General features: G+C 39.8%; 1 protein-coding gene across 1 annotated transcript in view; it reads right to left on the bottom strand.

The window, feature by feature from the left end:
• Atg10 (autophagy related 10) overlaps window positions 1-22,022 on the bottom strand; it is a 313,448-nt gene that overhangs the window by 94,968 nt on the left and 196,458 nt on the right. The window contains exons 4-5 of the mRNA XM_021180551.3: window positions 20,395-20,533; window positions 4,459-4,556 (exon numbers count right to left, since the gene is read on the bottom strand). Of these exons, the coding sequence (XP_021036210.1) occupies window positions 4,459-4,556; window positions 20,395-20,533 (237 nt within the window). The remainder of the gene's footprint in view (window positions 1-4,458; window positions 4,557-20,394; window positions 20,534-22,022) is intronic.

Genomic DNA, 22,022 nt, shown 5'->3' with positions numbered 1-22,022 from the left:
AGCAGCCTGAGATCTGTGTGGTTAGAACATCTGATTATCACATGGGGGAACCTAGGTTTAACCAGGAGTAACTAACTAACTAAACGGATTAATAAAGAAACAAGATCATGGGGTTTTGGTTTTTTTTTTTTTCTTCTGTTTTTTTTTTTTTTTTTTTTGGTTTTGGTTTTTCGAGACAGGGTTTCTCTGTATAGCCCTGGCTGTCCTGGAACTCACTCTGTAGACCAGGCTGGCCTCAAACTCAGAAATCCGCCTGCCTCTGCCTCCCAAGTGCTGGGATTAAAGGCGTGTGCCACTACACCTGACTCATCATGAGTTTATAAGTGTATATACTATCATCTATACTTTTGGATATGTTTAAAATATCCTAAAATACAGGGTTTAAGGAAATAAGAAAGAAAAATCGACTTATTTGACTATACACAGATCCACATAAAAATACCTCTAAGTAAAAATTAAAGTTTTTTTTTTTTTTTTTTTTTAAATCTTGTGACCTTAGTCTATGGTAAGATCACAGGACTTCTTTGTCCTAAAACACAGAGAACACATCTTCAGTGATGGTCACTGTAACAGTCACCCTTTGGTCAATCCATCCCTCCAAACCATTCTCATGTAAGAAATCCCAATTAAATGCAGCGAGTCTTACTTTTGTGTATATGCTGTGTGCGCACATGCTCCTGTATACACACACACACACAGAGTGCCACTAAGGACTCGTTAACTTTCTTTAGGAATTTTGTATTAGGCTGTAGGGTTGGACAAAGGCAGGTGAGTGATCAACATAATCAGATGTATGAGATTCATGAATGCCTTGTCTTCAAAAGAGGAGGTTCATGTCTGACATGAACAAGCCCTTATCATCAGGACAAATGCTGAGAGAACAGAAGTGTGATTACTGAAGATGAAGAGCAACAAACTCTATGAGCACAATCAGGCCTGGAGACGAAGTGCAATGCATTTGATATGATGCAAAGGCTGCTTCTGTTTTTAAGGCACTCTGGAGGGTAGTACATTATTACAGTGCTCAGTCTGCAAGCTAATGATTCTTTAGTGTAATTCTGCAAAACGAGGACTACTATTTGGTGCGACCAATATTTGATCAGCTTATTCTCCTCTAGGGTTGTATCATGCCCACCCACTCCATCCCATTGCAAACACCTTGTTTTCCTCCGCATGAATGCTTATAAAAATGCAGATCTATTCTCCCAAAGATCACAAGCAAAGGAAAAGATAAACACCAATGTGTTAGCCAATCTGGGATTAAGAACCAAGACCTTCAAAAGAAATACATATAATGACTTTCTAATGCCAAATGGTGCCCATGGCTACAAATGAGTTTTTCTTGCTGTCTTGACTTTGTTAAGTGACTCTAAAGCTTAAATGAAGATTTTCCTGAAGTGTTATGAGAAGTTATTTAGACTGCCCACAGTCAAAATCCCAATAAAAAAATTTCTGAAAGTCCACCTAAAGTTTACAGCTGGGAATATAAAATATTTATGAAGTGAGCCCCATGTTAGAAATAACATTGCTAACTAGAATCAGATTTGATGTATAACATGAGAGCACTATGACAAATGGGGGGAGGGGTATGTATTCATGTGTCTACACATTTAAATACATTAGAGAGTTCTTTAAGAGGGTGGAAAGATGGTTCATTATATTGTGTAAACATCTTAGATATTCCATAAATAGAAAGAACTCTATTGGTAACACTGGGTTAAGAAACAAAAGAAAATACAGTTGTGAATTCAAATTCCATTGCTGTCTCAAACCAGAACAGAGACGTGTGGAATTGAAACACAAAATTAAACAAATACCAGGAAGTATGACTAGGTTGAGACTGAGATTAATAACAGAGGCATTAATGAGAAAAAGGCAAAAGACAGGAACAGAATCAAAAGCATAATTAAGAAGGAACAAGTAGTTAAAGTTGGGATCCGTGGTGCACACCTTTAACCCCAGCACTCAGGAGGCAGACGCAAGAAGATCTCTGTGAGTTTGATGTAAGCCTGATCTACAGTGAGCTCTAGGTCAGCCGGGACTACATAGTGAGACCTTGTATTAAAAAAAAATGCTAAAATTAAAGACATCCACATTTTGCATATGATCTTCCTGTATCGCTTGCTATCTTTATTGATACTTAAAGCAAACCTTTACTCTGTCCTGTGGCTTCTGACTCAACGTTATAAATTTCTGGAGATGTGCTATTATTGACAATACAAGCTGAAACAGCATTCACCTGGACATTCTTAAAATTAATAGCCACCAGTTTTCGTTAAACAAGATGACCTCGCTTTAAAAAAAACATTGTGGCTATTTTTTAATTGCTACTATTTTTGTGTGAGAGTGCAGACACACACCACTATACGCATGTGGCGATCTGCAGCCTATTTGGAGGAGTCGGCTCTTTCTATCTTTTCATGTGTTCTGGGGATCAAACTCAGATTGCCAGGATTGTACGGTAAGCACTTATATACAGAGCCAGCTCACCAACCCTATACAGTTTACATATCAAATTACTTTAGTCACAGTAACCACTCATGTACCTGGTCTAGTTCTACAGAACCAGGTTGCAGGGTGAGCCAGCTGATGCAGTCTGAAAGAAAGAATTCAATGGAAAAATATGTAGAAGTATCCAGACAGAAGGGAGAAAGCATTAAACTTAGAAAGGGTTTCAAAGCAAGTGTCATAAGACAGTTATAGTGAAATCAAGAGCCATGTTTTGTAAAAGCTGCAGAGTGGAATAAAAGATGAATTTTAGAAAGCAGGAGGGCGTCAGGGAGTGGCAGCCATAGCATGCAGGTAAGGCATTTAGATGGTGCCCCGTGAGCACTTGCAGAACAGTTGCAGGGCTGATCAGAGAGAGATGAATGAGCGATGCTTAAGAAGGCATGACCAAGGAAGAGGGGCAGAGAGAAAAGCGCAGGCAGGTAGGCATAAGAAGCTCCGCTCATGGACCCAGGGGAAGTCCCAGTTTAGTCTGGGAGACATCAGAGCGAAGGAAAGACATAAGCGGAGGGCAGTGTCAAAGGCACTTGGTTCAAGTTTGTCCTCAGTTAAAAATTTACAAGATGGTCACCTGCAGCCACATCAGAGAACTTTCATTGACAGGTAAGTAAATGGCCATCATTGTCATGAAATCCACAAAAGGGTATAGTTTAATTGCTGATAAAGCCATTTTAAAGGAAGCTTTTATTAAGCTAAATGGAGACTTGGAGAAATAGTTTTGATAGAAGTAAAAATTATTTATGTTCATGATGTTTGCAAAGTGACAAGTATTTTTAAATTTCTAAAATAATTAACTACCATTTCAGTGAGGCAGTAATAATGGCGTGATTGACAGGCCTGTTTTCTATACTTTTGCAAATTTGCTTTTTATGTCTCATTTTGTAGATCTATTTTCATCTTTTGCATATTGCAAATCTATCCCTAATCAAGAGTTCACATTTTCTTTTGCAAAGGCACCTACAAGTAAAACTGTGAAGTAATTATAGACAATATGACTGGAAGTGCCTACTTCCCTAGGACAGCCAAGTTACACAGCGAGACCTTGTATCAAGAAAAATGTGAACATTAAAGCCAGACAGTTTGCATAGGATCTTTCTATATCCGTTGTCATTTTCCTTCGACACTTAGAAGCAAACATTTTATCAAAAGTATATATATATATATATATATATATATGTATGTATTTTTTTTCCTGAGCACTCTGTCTCTGTCTGTGTGCACACTCTGTGCATGTGTAGTTTGTTGATTCAGAGCTCTAGAATCTGCCTGTCTCCACTGAAACAGTGCGGTTCAGAACTCTAGGAGCCCAACAGCAAGTGTTCATGCTTGCATGGAAGGCACTTCATTAACTGAGCCTTCCTTCAACTCACTTGCATGCTCTCTTTTCTTTCCTTCCTTCTTTCCTTCCTTCCTCCCTCCCTCCCTCCCTCCCTCCCTCTCTCCCTCCCTTTTTTCCCTTTGAGAGGGATCTCAGTATATACCCCTGGCTGGCCTCAAACTTTCTGAGATCCTTTTGCCTTCCTGGCTGCAGGAAGCTCCTATTTCTTAATGTATGTGCCAACTTAGAATCTGTTTCTGCATACAGAGCAAACTTGTGTCTGGCACCTAGTATACCCTAAGTACTGTGCTGATCCTGGGCATACAATGAAGAGGAAAGGGGAAAACCAGACATGGTCTGCCGACACAGGAGTTCACAACATTTTATTTGAAAAACAGATCATTCAAATATACAATTCAAAATTATAATAAGACCCGTGAAAGAAAATTATAGGGTGTTATAGAAGCTTATAATATGGAGAGTAATCCATGATGTTTTAAAAGACATTGTCATTGAACTGAAGTCTCTAAGGATGTACAGGACTGCAACAGGGAAAGAAGCGGGTGAGAGAACTAGATGAGAGAGCGAGCAGAGGTAAGGACCTGCATCCAGTAAGAGGGAAAGACTCTGACCTGTTGGGTGATGGTGTCCCACGGTCCCTGGAGCAGCCGCGGCTTATAGCACTCATGAACACCTTCCCATATATCCTCCAGAGCTAACGGTCTCCCATCTGTGAAAGGACATCAAAGCTGTGTTAGTGATCCATGCGACATGATGGGGCTTGTTGCTGCTCTAAAGCACTGAGTGTCTTGACTTCCAGGAAAATCTCTACAGCTGTATACCCCTGATAGACACACTTAGGTATCAGACTTCTGTATAAATTACTACTTTCTTCCTGAGGGAAGATTAAACATTTAAGCTTTTCTCCTTTGTATTCACACAGAAACTAAGATTTCTATTTATTACCTTTAGGAATTTTACAAACAAAACAAAAGGTGAACATGTTTCAGAGAGAAACAACAGTTACAAGCCTAAGGGAAGGTCCAGGGAATGGACCCTGATCCCCAGAGGACTGCTATGGATGCTGCTGGAGCCTTCATGATTTCTCTGTCTTCGAAGCAGAGACCACACCCAGACATTTCCACTCTCCTGCTGGGGAACAATAATGTTTAAATCATTCTACTGGGCCTCAAGGAGATAAGAAGGAAGGAGAACATAATTTCTTATAGTAAGTAGTTTACCACTTACTGGGAAAACTATGACAAGTATATTAATACCTTAAAATACTAAGTAGAAAGTGGTCAGTGCCAGAGGAAGTCTAGCATTGGAGACTGCAGAGGATGGAGACGCTAGCACAGGTCGTTGGGGATGAGCAGGGATAGGATGCGTGCCGTGGAGAACCCAAGCTGCTAGCATGATGGGAATAGCAGGAAACTGTAGTGAGAATCCTCCCCTTACGTCACTTCTCTCTCTACACTTGGTGCCCACTCAAAGTGTCTTATGAAGACCACCATGGTATTTCAAATGCACACAGATAAGAGGAAAAATAGGTGGGAGAGATAGTTACAGAGATTTTCAAAATGCAGTGCTGGAAGGGCGTCAAAATGCAAGAGTCTACTGTCACTCTGTCCACGCAGAGCTGTAAGTGCTCAAGACAACACTCAGGTCTTTCCCTTGGACAAATGTTCAATTCTGCCTCAAGAGATACATCATATATTGAATTATTTGGGCTCAAAGTAGTGCAGTCCAATGCAGGGAAAGACTCCTCTCTAAACAGTAAACATCATTGTAGTTTACAGAGTTAAGAGTACAGGAAGAAATGTAGCATGAGGGACAAGTGTGAGGCTCAGAGTTTGACTGGAGATTAACCACGGCTGGCAGTTGCTCTCTGTGTGCATCGCAGGCACTTTTCTCTGCAAAACTTTGCTTTCTGAATTTCAGTTACTTTTCCTATACATGCAGTAAGATAATCCTCAGGATTTTCTTCCCATGAGGCATACATGAGTAAGCCTTCTCAAGACTGTGTCAGGAACACAGAAAATGCTCACTAACTCTTCGGCAGATCCCAGACTCTACTCCATAATCAGTCCTTCCCAAAGCTAACAGATCCACGTGGTACTCAGTCCTTCCCAAAGCTAACAGATCCACGTTGTACTCAGTCCTTCCCAAAGCTAACAGATCCACGTTGTACTCAGTCCTTCCCAAAGCTAACAGATCCACGTTGTACTCAGTCCTTCCCAAAGCTAATGGTTCCACATCTGCACTGCTATTTCTCAGACTCAGTCCCCAGGCTCCCACGCCACACACAGTGCCTTTGATGCAGTACTGTGCTAATGGCATAAGCAGGGCATTTCTCATGTCTGACCCAAAAAGTTGAACTTTCCCTCAACCTTTATTTTCAATAAATAGCACTGAAATATTTTGATACATTTTCAATAACTATCTTCATCTTGGCATTTATCTGGCAGCAGGAGACCATTATCTTGTGATAAATAGTTTTATTCCATTGACATTTCCATGTCTGTAAAATGAACAAGATTTATTCATCCAATTAACATTTGAATGTCATGTTTAGCTACAAGTTGAAAACAAGCTGCCTTCAATATCTGTGTTATATTGTTTTCTGAACACATTTACAGAGTAGGCCAAACTCTGCTCTGAAGGTAAGCACTATACATCTTAAAAACACGAGTGTGTTGACTCGGAAGAGGTAAATAAGGTCCTGTGGCATCACATAGAAAGCTCACTAATGAAATTACAAAAGACAACGTGCTTTCAAATAATGTTTACATATCAAAATGAGAGGGACTTAGTAGGAGGATAATGAGATGCACACAGTAGGCCAACTAGTGTTAGAGATAAGGCAACTAACACCCTGGTGTTAACTATCTAAGATGATGCTGTCAGCTCACCCCTGTGACGGAATCAGAAGCTGCCTTTAAGATTCACAATTCAGTGTTCCTCTTAAACCATGCTTCCTCTGAGGACAGAGACACTGTGAATGCTTTATGTATATTTATTAAAATTCATATGCATATTAAAATTCATACACATAGAGGTGTATAAAAATGATACATAAATAATGCATTCCTTATCACCAAACTTTTCATACGCAGAGAAGAGAGCTGAGTTTTAATATCTGCTAACAAATAATAATTTTAATTTTATACCTTAAAATAATCAATAACCTAAGCATAATTTGCTTATTGCCATTGTCAAAAGCCTGCCTACTTGGCTGGAAGTGTTTATACAAGAATAGTAATGAGTGGCCTAGCAACAATATCAGGAAATGTTACAGGATTTCCATAAAATGTGATACTAGAATTGAGGGCCAGTGCTTTTTCAGACCACATTAAATCTGGAGAATAAAAAAAAGAACTCTTTAGAATACAGGATTTAAATGGCTATGGTCAACTTAAAAAAGCAATCACAGAGGTTAAAACTAAGCTCAAAACAAACATAAAGGGTGCAATTTTATTCATCTCAAAATGCACGTTAATTAAAATGAGTAAGAATTTCTATGGTTTCTAGAGCCAGAGGAGATGGATGACTCCAAGAAAACAGTGTCTTCCAGACAGAACAGGCCTGGTGCATACATGAACTCACAGAGATTGTAGCACAATGCACAGGGTCTGCACAGGTCCAAGGCAGATGGGTTCCCCATGTGAGAGGGTGAAGTGGAGATGCTCACCCATCCATACCAAGACTCTATCTCCAATTGACAACTGCTTGCAAAGGAAAAATTAATATCCTCCCATTGAGTCTTATTGGGGATTCAAATTGTGCTTAAAGCCCCACACCCAGGAGTGATGATCAACACACAATGAGCTCAGCAGTGCTTCTATTCTTTCTCCCTGTCTCATATTGCTCTGTGGGCATTCTTTGACTTACTGGTATTTTGCTTGTATATTATAGTTCTCGACTTTGTGTTTTCAGGGTTTTGTTCATGTGTGTGTTTCTTGTGTTTTGTGTTGTTTTAATTAGAAAGATTTTTTTTTTTTACCTGTTTGTTTTCTGAAGAGAGAGAAAAAGAAGGTATGGAGTTGGATGAATGGGGAGGTGGGAGGGCCTGGGAGTGGGTGGTTGAAAGGAAACCATGATCAGAATATATTAGATGAATTTTCTTTAAAGGCAAAGGAAGAAAGAGAAAAGAATCCTTATGGTTTTAGCGTTTGGGGCCTTTAAAGGAGAAAGTAAGTACTGAGTCTGTAGTGTTCAGGCTCTTTCTATGAGGCGTAACAGAATAAATGATTAGCAACAATGTATTTCTCTATATCCAGGGTATTGATTTCATTCACAAATCACAGCATGGCTGTAGATCACTACTACAGCATGTGGTTAGCATGTGCTAGGCCCTAGGTTCTAAGCTCAGAACACAACTCCCCGCAACACTCATCTGTCACCATGTGTTTTCTCTATCTCTTACACAGTGAGGAGAAACCAACAACCCCACAGTCATTACACAGCTATCTCCTTCCCAGCCATCAATCTCCCAATAAAAACCATGGTCTGTCCCAGCATTCTAAATTTCTCCACGGTATGTGCTTGCCCTGCCTTTGTGCTACTCTGGGATTTAAGTTCAAACTTCCACAATGGCCTCTGTTAGTCTCCTAACTCTAGTGCTGGGTGTCCATGCCTATAAACTTCAAACATAAATGTAATGTATTCTCTGCAGAACTACACTCTACTACTCTCTCTTCACAGGGCAAAATCCAAATATACCAGTATATCAGTCAGCCTCTCCAATGGGCCTATCTGCACCACTGGCTTTCTTCCCAAGGAGCCAGGTCTTATGAAGGGAGCGAACCCACTCATCACATCACAGCAACCAGCCAGCCCTTTGCCCTCCTGGGCTTTTTCATAATAAACATCGCTCTCTGAAGTTACCTGCTTACACACGTCTCATTTCCTGCCTTTCCCAACTGTGGAGATCTATAGATGTGGATCTTGGTCATTCTTATTCCTGAATGGACCCCGTCATCTGAACCGGGATCTGACGCACCGCAAGTCATCAGTAAAGATGTCTTAAGTCCATAGTAGAGGTCCAAGTTTCTATATTTTTCATACTCAATGTAAATGTTTCCCACACTAATTAAAAGCCATCTTTGCACCTTTCCTGGTTACCTGATGCTGTACTCTTGCTACGCTGTAATTCATATTTACTTAAGTATTGCATTGCTGTTGGTCATTTAAAATATCATAAGCTTTGAAATAGTACCTGGCCCAAAGCAGTCACAAGGAAGCCACACCAATTTTTCTTCTTTTCAATTATTTTCCTGTGATAAATTTCCTAGAATGGAATTACTAAGTCAAAATGAAAAATAACTTTTAATTCAACACAGAAGAACTAGTATCTCATGCCTTAATTTTCTCCTTGGGGTAATGAGATAAGAGGTTAATTTTAGAAATAGATATTTATATTATTTGGCACCTAATATATACCAAGCTTTTGTGATACATCAGCTGGAAAAATGATGTTTTTGTGGAAGTTATATTGTAGCCAGAGGGCAAGAATGTGACAGTACATAGCAAACATCATATGGGAAGTTAAGAAGCAATATATACTATAGCAGGAAGGCAAAGGAAGCTGCAGAGGGACATCTGAGGGGCTGGGTCAGTTTCAAACAATTCTTAGAAGGTGACCTGCTAACACTGCTTGTGAGCTCTGTGATGCCTGGCAGAGGGGGAGATGGTTTTGGGGACAGAAGAGAGTAAAGCCCTGGCAGAACTTAGGGACAGCAGGATGAGTGACCTCTTAGCTCTTGTGAGGTCACAGAAGACACAAAAGACAGATTTATCAAGATACAATTCACATACATCCAACCCTCCTGTTTAAAGTATGCAAGCCAACGACAGTCTCAGGGTTCTGTAAGCATCACCTTGGGTTTAGAATACTCGGAATTACCAACTTATTAGCAATTCCTCAGCTAATAACCTAACCTGGCTGGTTCTAGAAAACCACTTTCAGCTTTTATACATTTGTTTATTATAAATATACATGTATATAACATGACCAGATGGGTCTTTTGTGAATTGTTTTAGAAGTTTTCCATGTCATAGCATGTCATAGCCTTTAATTTGTTTTTTATAACCAAGTTGTATTTATTGATTGTATGGCACATTGTGCTTATCCATTTACCACTTGACAGGCATTTGGTATTTTTCTTTTTCTACTTTTTGGCTACTATAAATAATGACTCATATATGAGTTTGTATGTGCCCCATGTTTTTCTTTTCTCTGGTTCAAACTGGCCAGTGAAATTACAATTGATAAGCTCTGGGTTCAGCAAGAGCTGACAAGCAACATCAACCTGTGGCATTTACATGTGTCCCCAAACACATGAACACATACACAGGCATGTGTACCTACACACATGAACACACACACACATACAGGCATGAGTACCCACACACATGAACATGCACACACACAGACAGAAACAAACAAAACTTTGCTCTCTTGTGCACATTCTCTGTTTATCTCTGTCACTCTCTCTCTTGCTGTGTGTGTGTGTGTGTGTATGAATAACCTGGCTAGTTCTCAAGGGCCACTGCAAAGCCTCTTAGCACCCCTGGATGTCTCGTATTTGGCATCCTCTGCTAGATCATGGCAGGCCTGATACGACTATAAAGATTAGAATTTAAGCATTTTAAACAAACATGCCAGGTCTTAAATATTTAAAAGACCACTTCTCTTCAAAAGAGTCACTAAGGGAGGCTAAATGATTCAAGTAATGCTACAAGAGCTGTCAGCTGGAATTGTTTGTTGGAACCACATTCAGAGCCAGACAAGGAAAACAAATACTTTGTAGTCACAATGGTACTTTTTTAAAGTAAGAATTTTTTCCATTTAAAGCTCTAGACTCCATGATGCTAAAATTATTAATCATCATTATCATTATTAATTGTGTTTACTTACATATTTACATATTATTCTGTATGTGTTTTCATGTGTATGCCATAGTGTGCATACACCATGGTGTGTGGAGGGGTAAAGGCTCTCTCCCTTAACCATGTAGGGTGTGGGAATCAAACTCAGGTTGAAAAGCAATCACCTTTCTTCCCCCACTAAGACATTTTACTCTTGCTGAACCCACAATTAGATCTTAAAAATAATAATTTTAAAGTTATTCATTTCTTGTTTTTCATGTTGGGCCACAAATGATTTTGTTTGTACAAACTAATTTCCTCTTTAATGACCTGCCAATTTGTAACAAAAAGAACTAGAAAAAAAATCAAGTCTATACTTTGATTTTCTTCTGAAATTTTGTGAATCTCTCCAGCTTCTGCTCATTGCCCACTCTATCAAAAGTACAAGTACAGTCAGGCAGTGGTGGCACACACCTTTAATCCCAGCACTTGGGAGGCAGAGGCAGGCAGATTTCTGAGTTCGAGGCCATCCTGGTGTATAGAGTGAATTCCAGGACAGCCAGGGTTACACAGAGAAACCCTGTCTCGAAAAACAAAAATCAAACAAACAAAAAAAGTACAAGCACATGACAATATTATCTACATAAAATATGGGTTCTTTCCCTTATGTCTTCAAGGCTGATCTGCCTAGCCATAGCTTACCCCTCAATAACCAAAGACACATTAGAATTGGATTTTGTTGCCTTTTACGCAACAACAATGACAACTAAACCAGTGCCCTTTAAACCTTAGCAAACGCTGTGGGCACATGACAGGTATTCAAACATGATTATGATTCTAATTATTTCAAATTGAACTACAGTCTTTAGAAATTCCACTGAACCACTGAACTGAGATAGCCAACTATGCTAAGAACCTCATCATACCAACGGAGCTTAAATAATACGAAAGTAAAGCGTGTGGTACCCCATTATGTGTTTCTGAAAACTGAAAAGCAGCATTTTAACTTAAAATGTGAGTGTAAATAAGCCCTTGGCTAAGTGTATTAAATATTATTTTGTGCCAATGTATTCAGGTCAAAGGACTTCCAGGCAAGAACTTTAAGCCATGTTAAGAAGACACATTATGCACCACTCGTCACAAGCTATGAAATACTCAGTAGCACTGATTTTTTTATATGGCTAGAAATCACCATAATCACATCAAAGGAGACGCTGAGTAAAACTTCTAAAAACCTGAAAAGCTGAAATAGAAGCCAAAATAACTTCAGAAGAAACCTATAAATTAAACACAATTATAGAGGTCATCTATTTTAATAAGTGTTTACCGAGTACCCACTATGTGCTGGTGTTAGCTGGAAGGATAATACACATCTATGCTAAAGCAGTAGGAAAAGAACAAGAGACATTGGACAAAAACATGGAATAATTTAAAAGTACAATCTTTAGCAATGTCCAGTATCACTTGACATTTTCACGTAAGATCTCCCAAACGAATAACAAGCTACTTGTCAAGTAAACTACACACTGCTCAAAATGTGCAGTTTTCCAAAATAAATTCCTCAGTACTAGTAGTTTCTGTGAATCCAACAATACCATGAGATATTTCCCTAGCACTATCCACCTCTGTCAAAGCCACACACTGAACAAAAAAACCACAGGCTAAAAAAAAAAGATAACTCCTAAAAGTGATTAGAAAGAGTATAAATTATGCACAGTAAGTTTAACAGAAATATCCTAGATGTGGTCATTAGAAATAAAAAAGAAACTAGAGTGGATTTTTCATAATGAAATATGCCATTGTTCAATAGACCGGCCTTCTCCAGAGCTTTGAAGGATATAAAAATTCATGTCATACTCCACAGGGAAGCAGAGACGATGCTCCACCAAAGGAGAAAATTCATTTTTGCTTCAGTGAGAAAATTACACTGTGCTATGAAATGAGTGTAATTGTTCATATACATTCACATCAGCTACTTGGCTAGCTAATTGTGTAATTTTCACTTATTCCTAGAAACACTTAATACTTGGTATCTTTATTAATCGAAGATATCTATATAAAAATTATAAAAAACACAGCTCATGGCAACTTTACCCACATATACCACCAATTAATTCACTTATTTCGTGTGTTTTTGAATCTTTAGTCAATATTATTGCAGAGATAACATTGAAAAATGAGAACAGGTGTGGAGTTTGAGTCTCCTTGATAAGACATCGGACTCCCTGAAAGCACTCAGTTTCATCACTGCATGAAAGTTAGAAAAGAGTTTTATCTTCCCTTGGTCTTAAGAGGACCAGGACACGTACCACAGCTGCCATGACATAAACACACTCAGGGCCAAATCTAGGCTCAAGAAATGTCTAGAGTCCTCAAAAATCTATGCAATGGCATTGATGTGGTCTAACTTTTGCTTTCATGTGGCAAAGGAAAGCACACAGACACACACCTTCCCCAAGTTCCCAGTAAGGAGCAAGCAGTGAGAAGCAAGGCTCTAGATCTCACATTTTCTACTGCCACACTGTGTGTGCCTGTGCACAGCACCTCTCTGTAAGGTGTGTTTGTGCTCCTGTTGCTGCTAGTAGTGGTCTTGACCAACACCGCCTACACTCGGGCTGCTGAATCTTTCATCTTCCTGGTTCTTTTAACTAGACTTGCCCTGCCCCTTCCTCACCACAGTGTCTATGAACTCCATGCCCAGCCAAGGCTTTCCTGATCACCCTGCAAATCATTCCATCATACTGCATCTTGGTGTGAGGTTTTTCCTCTTGTGGTCCTGAGCATATTCTATTTCTTATAGTGGATTTCAGCCTGACTTATTTGCTTCAGGCTGTTAGCTCCCCCAAGGGTATCCTTCACTTCTGATTTCCTTTATTCATTTCTACATTCTAAAAACATCTTCATACCACATTATGGTCAATATTTCAGAGCTAAGGATAGATGAGAAAAAATTTCAACATTACTTCTAGGGAAATAGGCCCAGTTCTTACTAAAAACAAAGACAATGATGATAATTTTAAAATTCACTAAATAAATCTTTTGCATTTACATAAAACACCTTATGGGAATCCATATAAGCAGATATAGTAGATGTTTGAATTTCCAGTATCCAAGCCCATTTCCAATTTGGGAGAAAAATAAGGAACCAACTAGAAGGCCGATCTCTCCTCACCACTTAAGCCAAAGGGCTTCACTCTGCAATCACTACTGGGACACCACCATCTTCATTTGGCTCTGTCATCAATTTCCAAGTCCTAATCTGCTTTTTTGGTCATTTCCCATTATTTTTACTTTACTAATATAGCTTCTTTAAGGCCTTTATTGACTGTCTTCATAAATATTAACTGTTAAAGAGACTTATTTTTAGTTTATATGTGTGATTGCTTGTGTGTATATGAGTCTACCTACCACATATTGGCGAGGCATCCACAAGGGCAGGGAGAGGAGGGCCTGGGACACCCCAGGACTGAAGCTACAAACAGTTGTGAGCCAACATGTAGGAGCTAGGAAACCAAAGGCGGAGTCTTAACTACTGAGCCATCTCTCTGCCTAGTAGACCCAAATTTTAAAATCTGTCTGATAATCTGAATAGAAAAGTACATGTCATATATTTTTTAGGTATATGAGACGCTATACTGTCTATTATCATGAGGCATATTTCCAAACAGCACAGAAACATACAGAGATGAGAGAGAGAGAGAGAGAGAGAGAGAGAGAGAGAGAGAGAGAGAGAGAGAGAAAGAGAGAGAGAGAGAAAGAGAGAGAGAACATACAGATGTGGGAGGCAGGAGTATCATTCATCCCAGGCTTGCTGCTAGCCTATTAGGTAGGCCAAGGAGCTGAGGCTGGACTTGAACTCCTGATCCTTCTGCCTCCCATTCCAAGCCCAGTTCTGGGGTTGCAACCATTTGCCACATTGTGAGGCTTTGGATTCCTATGTTTTTATAAACATTCCAAGCTGCTGGTGGTGTTTGGTTTGGTTGGTTGGTTTTGGTTTTGGTTTTGGTTTTGGTTTTGGTTTTGGTTTTGGTTTTGGTTTTGGTTTTGGTGTTTGGTGTTGTTGCTTTGTTTTGGTCCGGAGTAAAAGAGGATTTCCTCTATTGGGAAGCACAGACACTCACCTGGCCAGGAAGCTGTAATGCGGCCTTTTACAGGTGAGAGCATGGCTCTCTTCCCTGTGTGTCCTCTTCCAGGCTGTCTTATGCACACATGGTGTTAAGTGCAAGGAGCTTAGTTAACTCTATCATGCCATTTCCACATTTCTTTTGTGTGTTATTAATAAACTTGGATTTTTATTAGTAACTTTCTATTACCATCATGTTCTATAACATGCCCTACTGTTCCCTAAGTCCTCCGAGGGATGTACATAAATATTTACAAGCTCAACATTCCTTCATTCTTGCTAATTTTTCTCTACAATCTCGATTTTTCAGTTTGTCCTTCTTCGTTTTACTTAACTCAAGTTTTCATTATTTTTCTTAATAGCATTCACCATTTGCTCCTCACATTTGACTTAAATCCCTAGACTCACTAACTGCATGTTCTAGGTCACTGATGGGGCTTTTGCTAGACTTACTCCTGCTTACATACAGTATAAATTAATGAGCTTTTGTAAAGGTTGTTACAATCAGATGAGATTCTAAGTTAAATTATCTGTAAATTTATTTTCCATTTTCTGCTTATCGTGATAATTAACTGAAATAATTTTTGCTTGAGCCTCACTCGCTTTTTCTCTCTACTAAATAACTCCTACTCAACGGCAGGAATTTTATCCTGGAAATTACAAAATATGTTCTTTCCAACCCATCTTTTGTAAAAGGTCACTATTTTAAAGTTCTAACAACGCTGACAATGGAAGTGTCATGTTCCTGCTCGTCATTTCACTCATTCACTCGGCCTCACTCATTCATCTGTCCCTTTGTCTCATGATTTCTAGGAAATGCAATTCATGCCACTTTCTCATTTTGTATGTCTCAACTCCTTCCTGTCCACTAGCTCATCCATAACTTGACCTCCATTCATCTTTTCAACCATTTCTTCCATCTGCACTGATAGCCAAGCATGCCTCATTCACTCTGTCACCAAAGCTGGGCAGGCATCCTCACTGTCCCTCAGTGGTCCTCCAGATGGAGCTACAAATACTTGACTTCCATTTTTCCACTCCCAAGACTCACATCTTGCTTGTTCCTTTAAGTCTTCTCTGTGCATTTCAAACCAAAGGCTTCCTCACGTTCTTGATCCAAGCAATGCTTCTTGCTTCACGCCGATGACTTACCCACTTGAATTTCACAGTTTGTTGTTGTTTATCTGAACCTTTTCCTTGCTTTGTTTTATCCCACCTTTGAGGGTGAGCTGTTGTTTGGCTATTTCTTTCATTCTTCTTCTCTGGGAGCATCTTTTAAGCCCATAACAACTGAACAAATCTTCCACAGGCAGTATCTGGGGTGCATTTTAAGTTCTATATCCTTGCTTTCTGGGCCAATAAGACAGACTTCAGTTGCAGAATGGGAGAAATGTTTCCTTCCCTATTCTAAAGCGGCCCTTCTGACTAATTAAGGAAATATGTCAAAACAGCTCCCAAGAAGAACGGATATGTCAGCCAAAGAATTAAATATTTGAAAATGAGAAGAACCACTTGGTCCATTTCTGAATAAAGATTAAGAACAAAGGGAAAGAGAAAGGTAAATGGAAGAAATAAGTTAGAATTCAATCTAGAATAAACATAAAAATCTCCAGTTAAGGTGTCAGGATGGGTGTTTAAACCTATGACTCTGTTGAGATTAAGGCCATTTGGCATAAACAGACTCTTTAAACCACATTATCAACATTTACCATTTGCTCCCAGCCAAGTCCATCAAGGAACAACGGGACATAAATGTCCATGGAACAATAAAAATGATGAGAATGGGAGTCTTTGTTGTGGTGCAAACAACTGATGCAGAGGGCTTTAAAAGCAGTGGGCGGGCTAAGTGAGAGACACACAAGGGGCACATACAACGCCTTTCATCAAACTCCAGCACCACAAAAGTACAAGGTAGAAAAAGAGATGCATCAATATATACAGGATAACACTGATGCTCTGTGGGGATTCGAACCACAAGACAGAGCTCAAAACCAGACTCATTATGGTTTATTTTTGCAGCCTCTCAAAGAAAAGGGCAGTGACCTCTCACTCAAAAACTTGATGATAAATAGTACTACCTTTGCCCTGTCCAAACCAACAAGGACAAAAGCAGTTAAGAGAAACAGAGCCCTGAGAAGAACTCACTTCTCTTCGGTCCGTGCGATCATTTTGGGAACCAAGTTCCTCATTAGGCATGGTGGTGCACACCACAACCATAAGCAAGTTTTTGGGAGGCTTGCAGAAGGTGAAATGTGAGTGAGGGAAGCTTAGACAACAGAGTGAGACCTTGTTTCAGTAGTAGTAGTAACAGTAGTAGGGAAAATAAAAGGCACCATGTCCCTAGGAGTCTTACTGATATGAGAGCCATCCGGAAGTAAAGGCTACATGAACTTGGCCATCTGCCTCCAAGAATCACATAAAGAAACAAATTTACAGAGATAGGATAGCTGCTCAGCTAGGCTAGATTCATGCTTTGGGTCCTTAGTTTACTATATCTATGGTCTCTGAGAAGCAACTGATTCAACAGTAAAGATATATAAATAGTTTGGCCTTAGGTCTCCTGGAGAGGGCACCATCACTTCTTCCTTATACCTTGTCACAACAGTGAGAACAGTATTACATTCACAATATTTTAGTCTTTTGGTTATACTAAGAAATGCTTAGAGATTTTTCACTATTGATTCATCCAGAAAGCATCTGCTGATGCTTGCCTACAGATGACGACGTGAATAACAAAATTAGCAAGGTGAGCATGGCGTGTGTGTAAAATGCCATGTAACTATCAAGCCCAGATCCATAATCAATGCTTCTCACTTTGGAGGTAATCAACACTAATATCCTTCACTACTTTTTATATGTTTGAGTACCATCTGGTAGGAGGGCAAATAAACAGACACATTATTATACTGCAGTGTGTGAGGTGATGACATGGTCTGATGGGAGATATGAGACAGGATGTGGGAGGAGCAAGGGTAGTCAGCATGTTAGCTGAGTCTTAGGCAGACACTGAATCATATACAGGAGCAACAGGAACTCAAAGCACAGTGGATTTGCATGTCAAGAAACAAAACAGATTCAGAAGAAATCTCAACCAGTTGATAAAGGGGGTAATGTCAATTTCAATGGGAACTACCAAACCCTTGCTTTATTTTTCCTCTGTGTGTGTGTGTGTGTGTGTGTGTGTGTGTGTGTGTGTGTAGAAAAAAAATCAAAGTTAAGCAGAGAAATTGATTTTTACTAACAGATGCAAAAGAAACTCTAACTTCTGTCACAAACAAATAAACTATTTTTTTTGCAACATCAAACAAAAGAAAAAAAATGGGGAGGAATGAGAAAAAAAGGAAAGAAAGAAAGAAAGAAAGACAGACAGACAAGACCCTTTGGCAAGAATTTTTACAAACATCCTGTTTCTAGGTCAGATTCTCTTGGTAGGGGGGAAAAAAAAAGCCCAGGCCTGGAATAAGAAGAAGACACTAGGAATGCATTCCCCACACCATAGACTGTTAACACATGAACAGCCAGGCTAAGCAGACATTGAAAGGAGGACTGGACTAGGGAGAATATGTTTAAAAAATGACTCATAAATGAAGAATGGTACATTCTTAGAAGGCCCCTGAGTTTACGTTAGGTAAAAGCAAAATTTAAAAGTACACAGAATGATCAAGCAATGAACCATTTTCCATTTTCCTCCACAAGAAAACATCTCAATATGCTTTATAAAAAATAATCCCATATTTTAATGTACATAAGCAAATGAATTCTGGAATAAAAAGAACTAAAAATCAATTCCATACAAGACAGAATGAGAGGTTGGGAATATATTTTTACAAAAAACAAATGACCTCTTTGGTTTTCTTTATCAGGTACACAGGAAGGGTGTCTTAAAAGTCTAAAAATAGAACCAGGAGTGCTACTTGTGTATGTATGTTTTAAGAACTAAAATCACCATGTAGAAAGGCATGCAGGAAGCACACTAATGTCATTAAAATATAATTGGACTTGCAGGAACAATCACTGTGCTGTGCTGTAAGGGGAGCTGTTGGCACGTGCAGAGCACAGAGCCAGCGTGAGCTCATCAGCCAGTCTCGGCAAGACCCACTTCCAGCTTGAAGCAGCCATGTTGCAACACCTCGCATCCCTGATGCTGACAAGCTAAAGGACTTGTTTTGTCTCTGGAAATTCGACTCTGGTGATTAAATGCTTACAGTGAATACCGATCACATGAAAGAACAGTTCTGAAGAATCAGAATGACTGCCCTGTGTCCTCTACCTGCAGCCCTGGCTTGTCTTTGAATCTAGATAGTGCTAGGTAGGACCACTGCAAACTAGAATCAAGAAAGCATTCACCACCACCTCTACCCCATGTAACAAATATATTCCCCAACTTTTAGTAGAGGGCACAGTGTAGAGACAAGAAATCCTCTTTAACCTCTGGACTCTAAATCAAATATAATTACAATAAAGCAAATGTTTTGAAGGTTAGTAATAATCATATGGATGAATCTGCAGCAAGAGTTTGAGAGTTAGTAAACTATCTGTGTCCTCAGTCCTCAAGTCCCAGGTTAAAAATTTACCCAAAATTGTCAGTTCTTAGGAACTGCACCTCAGATTAAAATCTTCTCACCAGGGATTCTCTAAGAATTTGCTCTTGTTTTAAATCGTAAGTGCTTGTTAAACTGCCAGCCCTGCAAAACTGGAGACCATTAAACAATATAAAGCAGCGAGTGATTAAACCCACCAAATACACACTCAAAGCAGCTTACGTTACTTTTTAATTAAAAATAAAATATCATTGCCTAAATTCACATGTCTTAGCTATCCAGAAGTTAGTAGTCTGCAAATGCAAACTGTTGCCGAGAAAGGCGCGCACAAAACCACACACAAGGTAAGAGGTGGACTGGATGGAGCTCTGAGTCCAAGGCCTGAAGTTGACCTAATTTACCCAGTGCATACCCAGCCACCTCCCCAGTCCATCTCTCCAAGCTGCAGTGTGAGGACTCCATGTGGCATCATTAGCAGAGGCCTCCAAGGAGACAAGGTGTCTACCTTCTTGGCAGGCAATGAGTTGGATCACAGCATATCGAGACACTAAGGCATAAGGTGTGTAGATGACTAATGGAGGTCTTACTGCTATTCTTAAATACCCCTTAACCTAACCAATAAACATTTCTTGAAATAACCATAAGCTCTTGGTGAAAGAAGCCCAGGAACTTAGGAGTTAATGGCATCACTTGAGACAGAAAGAAATTTTTACTGCAAAGTTAGATGTAAATAAACATTGCAGCTTTAAGTTGTTCCTACTTGTTTAAAGTCAAGAAAGGCCAGGGGGCTTAGTCAACTTCAGGCAAGGGGCCAAAATTGTGAAGATGAGATTTAAGGCTGGGATGATATCATTCACTATGAAGTCTGTTCTTTCTGAAGCATGAGAAGTTTTACTGGTGAAACCTTACCTCAACTGCAGCTTTTTATTTTTAACCTCTATTTTCTTCCCCTCTCAGGAATGATTTTCCAAATATGCTCCCTGTCTTATATGTAAAGTTTATAAATTTGCTTTCTGAATTAGACATGGTCTTACCTAAAAAGCTTGCCCTAAAGTAAAGAACTGGCACTTGGTAGCTACAAGAGTATAAGACATGGTACTCATGTTTAATCACTTCTGCCACCGCTGCAGGTTTTGTCACTTCAGAATCATCCATTGGTAGCTCTAAATTCTCCTGGGGAGAAAAAAAAAAAAGGAGAGACTAAGCCAAACCGTGTATGTCAATGAATACAGCAACAACAACAAAACCCAAGTGCAAACATGGAAAGAGAAGGATGAGAGCTTCTCCTTGCAAATGACCAGTTAAATTCAAGGTTAGGAGGTAGGAAAAAGGGAGTTACCCACACAAACATTTAACATTCGAGTTCTAGGTAAACAGTAACATTAACATTAAGTAATTCCAGATTGTTTCGGGGGGGGGGGGAACAAAGCAGCTCTGGGTAGAGAAATAAGATGGGGGTTGGGGTGGGAGCAGGGGTGGAGGCAAGGGTGAGAGCAGGGGTGAATGCAGGGGTGGGTGAGGGCAGGGGTGGAAGAAGCACAGAGAACTACTGCAGCAGCAACTCTGAAGTTTCCACTGTATGATTTTTAGCAACAAGGGTTGTGAAAGCTAAAAACCATCCTAACAACTGAACAGAGGCCATGAAATGTCCCTACAGGTTCTATTGTACTTGCCCAAAGATGACTCATTGTATGCTCAACAATCCCTAGTTCCATTTGGAATAAGTTATTTTGCAAGAGTCTGAGTTTGTTAGGTGTATTTCAGATCCCAAGTGATCCTGTTTTCATTATTTTGTGTATCTTTGGTACAGCTCAACAATAAATCTTGATTTAGGGAATGGTCATCAGCACATGCCACCAACAAGGCTGTGTAAGCAGAGATGGCGAAAGTCATTCCACTTCCCAAGTAATCGTTCTTCACAGGCTGCTTCTTTCTCATCATGCATGAATTAAGGGATGGAAATGGAGAGAGCCTGAGGAAAAGAAGGTCCAGCGACAGGCCCAAAGTGGGATCCAGCTCAAGTCGTTGTTTCAAGGCCTGACATGACTACTGAGGCTATGGAGCGCTCACAAAAAGGGACCTATCGTGACTGCCCTTTGAAAGGCCCAACAAGCAGCTGAAAGAGTCAGATGCAGATGCTTGCACCCAAGCAGCTGGCCCGCTGTTGAATTAGGGAAGGCTGAAAGACGCTGAGGAGAAGGGTGATCCTGTAGGAGGACCAGCAGTCTCAATTAATCTGGATCCTCGAGATCTTTCAAACACTGGACCACCAAACAGATGGCATATACCAGCTGATGAGGCCCACAACACACATACAGTAGAGGACTTCCAGGTCTATGCTCATTCAGAGATGATGTACTTAACCCTCAAGGGACTGGAAGCCCCAGGGAGTGTGGAGGTCAGGTGAGGTGGGGGATGTGGACATTCACGTGGAGACAGGGGTGTGGGGAGGAGGTATGGGATATGGAACAGTCGGCAGGTGGATGGGGTGGGGGAATAAAACATGCAGTGTAAAAAATAATTTAAAAAATAATATAACAATCATAGTTAGAATGGAAAGAGCTTTAAAATGTACAAAATAGAAAATTACTATTATTTTTATGATGTGCCACTTAAGAAAACAACTAATTTTTCTTTATGTTTAGAAGCAACTGACCGGGCA

The sequence above is a fragment of the Mus caroli genome, unplaced genomic scaffold (genome assembly GCF_978045245.1).
Source record: "Mus caroli unplaced genomic scaffold, Mus_caroli_1 scaffold_15, whole genome shotgun sequence".
Classification (NCBI taxonomy): domain Eukaryota; kingdom Metazoa; phylum Chordata; class Mammalia; order Rodentia; family Muridae; genus Mus; species Mus caroli.
This window is presented reverse-complemented; position numbering and strand designations above follow the sequence as displayed.